General features: G+C 43.3%; 1 protein-coding gene across 1 annotated transcript in view; it reads left to right on the top strand.

Annotated features, from left to right (window-relative positions):
* Window positions 1–3,092, top strand: part of cacna1ib (calcium voltage-gated channel subunit alpha1 Ib) — a 72,544-nt gene that overhangs the window by 22,766 nt on the left and 46,686 nt on the right. Inside the window, 1 exon segment of the mRNA XM_077016057.1 lies at window positions 904–937. Within this exon segment, the coding sequence (XP_076872172.1) occupies window positions 904–937 (34 nt within the window).

Raw genomic sequence — 3,092 nt, 5'->3', positions numbered from 1 at the left:
CATACACATATTCCCCTGATTGTAAAAGTCTTCAAGTGGATTTGTTGGCGATGAAGAAAGAACAAACAAACTCCACCTGCTCCCTCTCCTGAGACTACACACACACACACACACACACACACCCACACACAAACACACACACACAAACACACACACACAAACACACACACACACACACACACACACACACACACACACACACACACACACACACACACACACAAACACACACACACACACACACTCAGAACACATGCACACACACACACACACACACACACACACACACACACACACACACACACACACACACACACACTCAAAACACATGCACACACACACTTAAAACACACACACACACACACACACACACACACACTCAAAACACACGCACACACACACTTAAAACACACACACACACACACACTCTCTCACACACACACACCCACACACACACACACACTCTCACACACACACACACACACACACACACACACACACACCCTCTTTGTCTCTGTTTGTATCATTCCACCTTTATTTTCTTTGCTGCTCCTTCTGTGGTTGCAGCATATTGTACAGCCTGGATGTCTAAAACCAGAGAGAGAGAGAGAGAGAGAGAGAGAGAGGGAGGGAGGAGGAGAGACAAGAAGAGAAACATCCCTCAAGCTCTAGTTTGTAGGCAGTCTTCTCTCTCTCTCTCTCCCTCTCTCCCTCTCTCCCCTTTCTCTATCTCTCTCTCTCTCTCCCTCTCTCTCTCCCTCTCTCCCCTTTCTCTATCTCTCTCTCCCTCTCTCTCTCTCTCCCTCTCTCCCCTCTCTCTCGCTCCTTCTCTCTCTCTCTCTCCTCTCTCTCTCTCTCTCTCTCTCACACACTTCAGCTGTACCGTCTGTTCTTCTGAATCAGGATCAGATCATGTGACCCACACCGCTCTGCTCCTGTACGCCACTGAGCTCTGATTTAGAAACTAGAAACAAACGAAAAACCATACGAAGCCCATGAGTATGTGACCTTTGACCCCACTCACATTCTGTTCGGTCCCAGTTGCATTGTCTTCTTTGGCTGATGCATATGGAGGAGTGGAAGTGACCATCTGTTAGAGTTAGGATCAAAGTCAACAACATCCCAGTTTACCAGTGTCCTCATTTATCTTTTCTCCATGTCAAACAAACAGCCATGTATCAATTGGCAGTACTGATGAGATTGTTCATGGATCTATTTTCTTTTCCAAAGCTTCTATTAAGAGTTTTCAGTGTGTGTGTGTGTGTGGGTGTGTGGATGTGTGTGAATGTGTGATTGTGGGGGTGTGTGTGTGGGTGGGGGTGTGTGAATGTGTGATCTAGGGGGTGTGTGTGTAGGTGGGTGTGTGTGTGGTTGTGGGTGGGGATGTGTGTGTGTGTGGGTGAGGTGTGTGGGTGGGTGAGGTGTGTGTGTGTGTGTGTGTGTGTGTGTGTGTGTGTGTGTGTGTGTGTGTGTGTGTGTGTGTGTGTGTGTGTGTGTGTGTATCTGATCAATAGAGAGCATTGATGGCAGGATACTGAATCACCTAATAATGACACACAGGGAAGGGGGAAGAAAGGAGAGAAGAGAAGGAAGAGGGAAGAGAGAAGAATAGAGAGAGGAGAAGAGAAGAGAGGAGAATAGAGAGAGGAGAAGAGAGAGAGGAGAGAGAAGAGAGGAGAAGAGAGAGAGGAGGAGGTAGAGAGAGGATAAGAGAGGGGAACAGAGAGCAGAAGAGAGAGGAGAAGAAGGGAGGAGAGAGAGGGGGATGAGAGAGAGAGGGAGGAGAGAGAGAAGGAGAGAGAGGAGATGAAAGCTGATACACAGCACCATAAAGGCTCAGTTTTCACCAGCCTGATTCAGGGATGCGTCCCCTTCTATTGTGAAGCTGCCCGTGTGTGTGTGTGTGTGTGTGTGTGTGTGTGTTATTAACTGCTTTCACTTTGTCTATTCACACACAGTAATCTAATAAGCCGGTGCTTTAGCTGAACAGAGGAGTCTGCAGGATTCAGCTCAACAGAGTCTGACACATTCACATTAATGAAGAGCTTATTACATTCCAGAGTGTGTGTACGTGTGTGTATGCGTGAGTGTGTGTGTGTGTGTGTGTGTGTGACTGCATTATTATTGTCATTCTTTAATGCACATTTAAGACGCACGTTTTGTCGTCATGATGTCTTCCTGAATGCTAGTGTGAGTTCTCTGCTGTGATCCTGAAGTTCACGTTTCTGAGTTGTCTTCACGGCACTAAGCTCGTTGGTCGTAATTTCCCATCAAAGGTCAACGTGTGTGTAAACTGCCACTACTCACTGGGACGTCCACAATGTCATTTTCGTCTGGATCGCACAAAAGTTTCATTTGCTTTAAGTTTGTGATAAGAGTTCAGTGAGCTAATGAGAAAAGTTTAGTCATTTATCTGCCTTTTGTGTAGTACGTTACTGGTTTCAAATATTTCTTCTGCGAGTAAATTCATCTCGTCACAATGACTCCCTATTAAATGAAGTTTAACATTCAAATTAGAAAAATAATAGGAAATCATAAAGTCAACCTAAAGAGATGTCATTACTCATGTTCACCTCTGGCAGCATCTCACTAAGATGTCTGCACACAATACGAAGCTCTCATCAAAAACAGAATATGCACTGTGATTTCTTACTCTGCGATTTCCTAGCCGCAAGTGTCTGACTTGTTAGTTTTGAGCAAATTGCAGGTTGACTCTTATGCATTTTCAATTTTTATTTATTACAAAATGTGTTTCTCGTTAAGTATATGGCAGATAAACCTATACTGTCATATACACTATATGTCTTTGCATCTGTCTCCAACTTTCTTTGTGTTTCAACTTCTCTAGTATTTACATTTTGTATTTATCCAAAACCATAAATGTAAATGTTGGGCTTGTCTAGAGAAAAATATTAATATAGGCATTGATTACGAAATGGAAAAGTTTACACACAAACTTAATTTAACATGGTAATAATTAGGTGATTTGCTATGCGGTATTTAAATGGATTAAGCTGACATAAATATTGCATATAAAAACACTTCTAAAAGCCTTAACTAAATCAAATAAAGTTAACTCTTCAATTGTTATT

Source organism: Brachyhypopomus gauderio, chromosome 8 (assembly GCF_052324685.1).
Source record: "Brachyhypopomus gauderio isolate BG-103 chromosome 8, BGAUD_0.2, whole genome shotgun sequence".
NCBI lineage: Eukaryota > Metazoa > Chordata > Actinopteri > Gymnotiformes > Hypopomidae > Brachyhypopomus > Brachyhypopomus gauderio.
The sequence above is the reverse complement of the archived record's forward strand: the minus strand, read 5'-3'. Positions and strand labels throughout refer to the sequence as shown.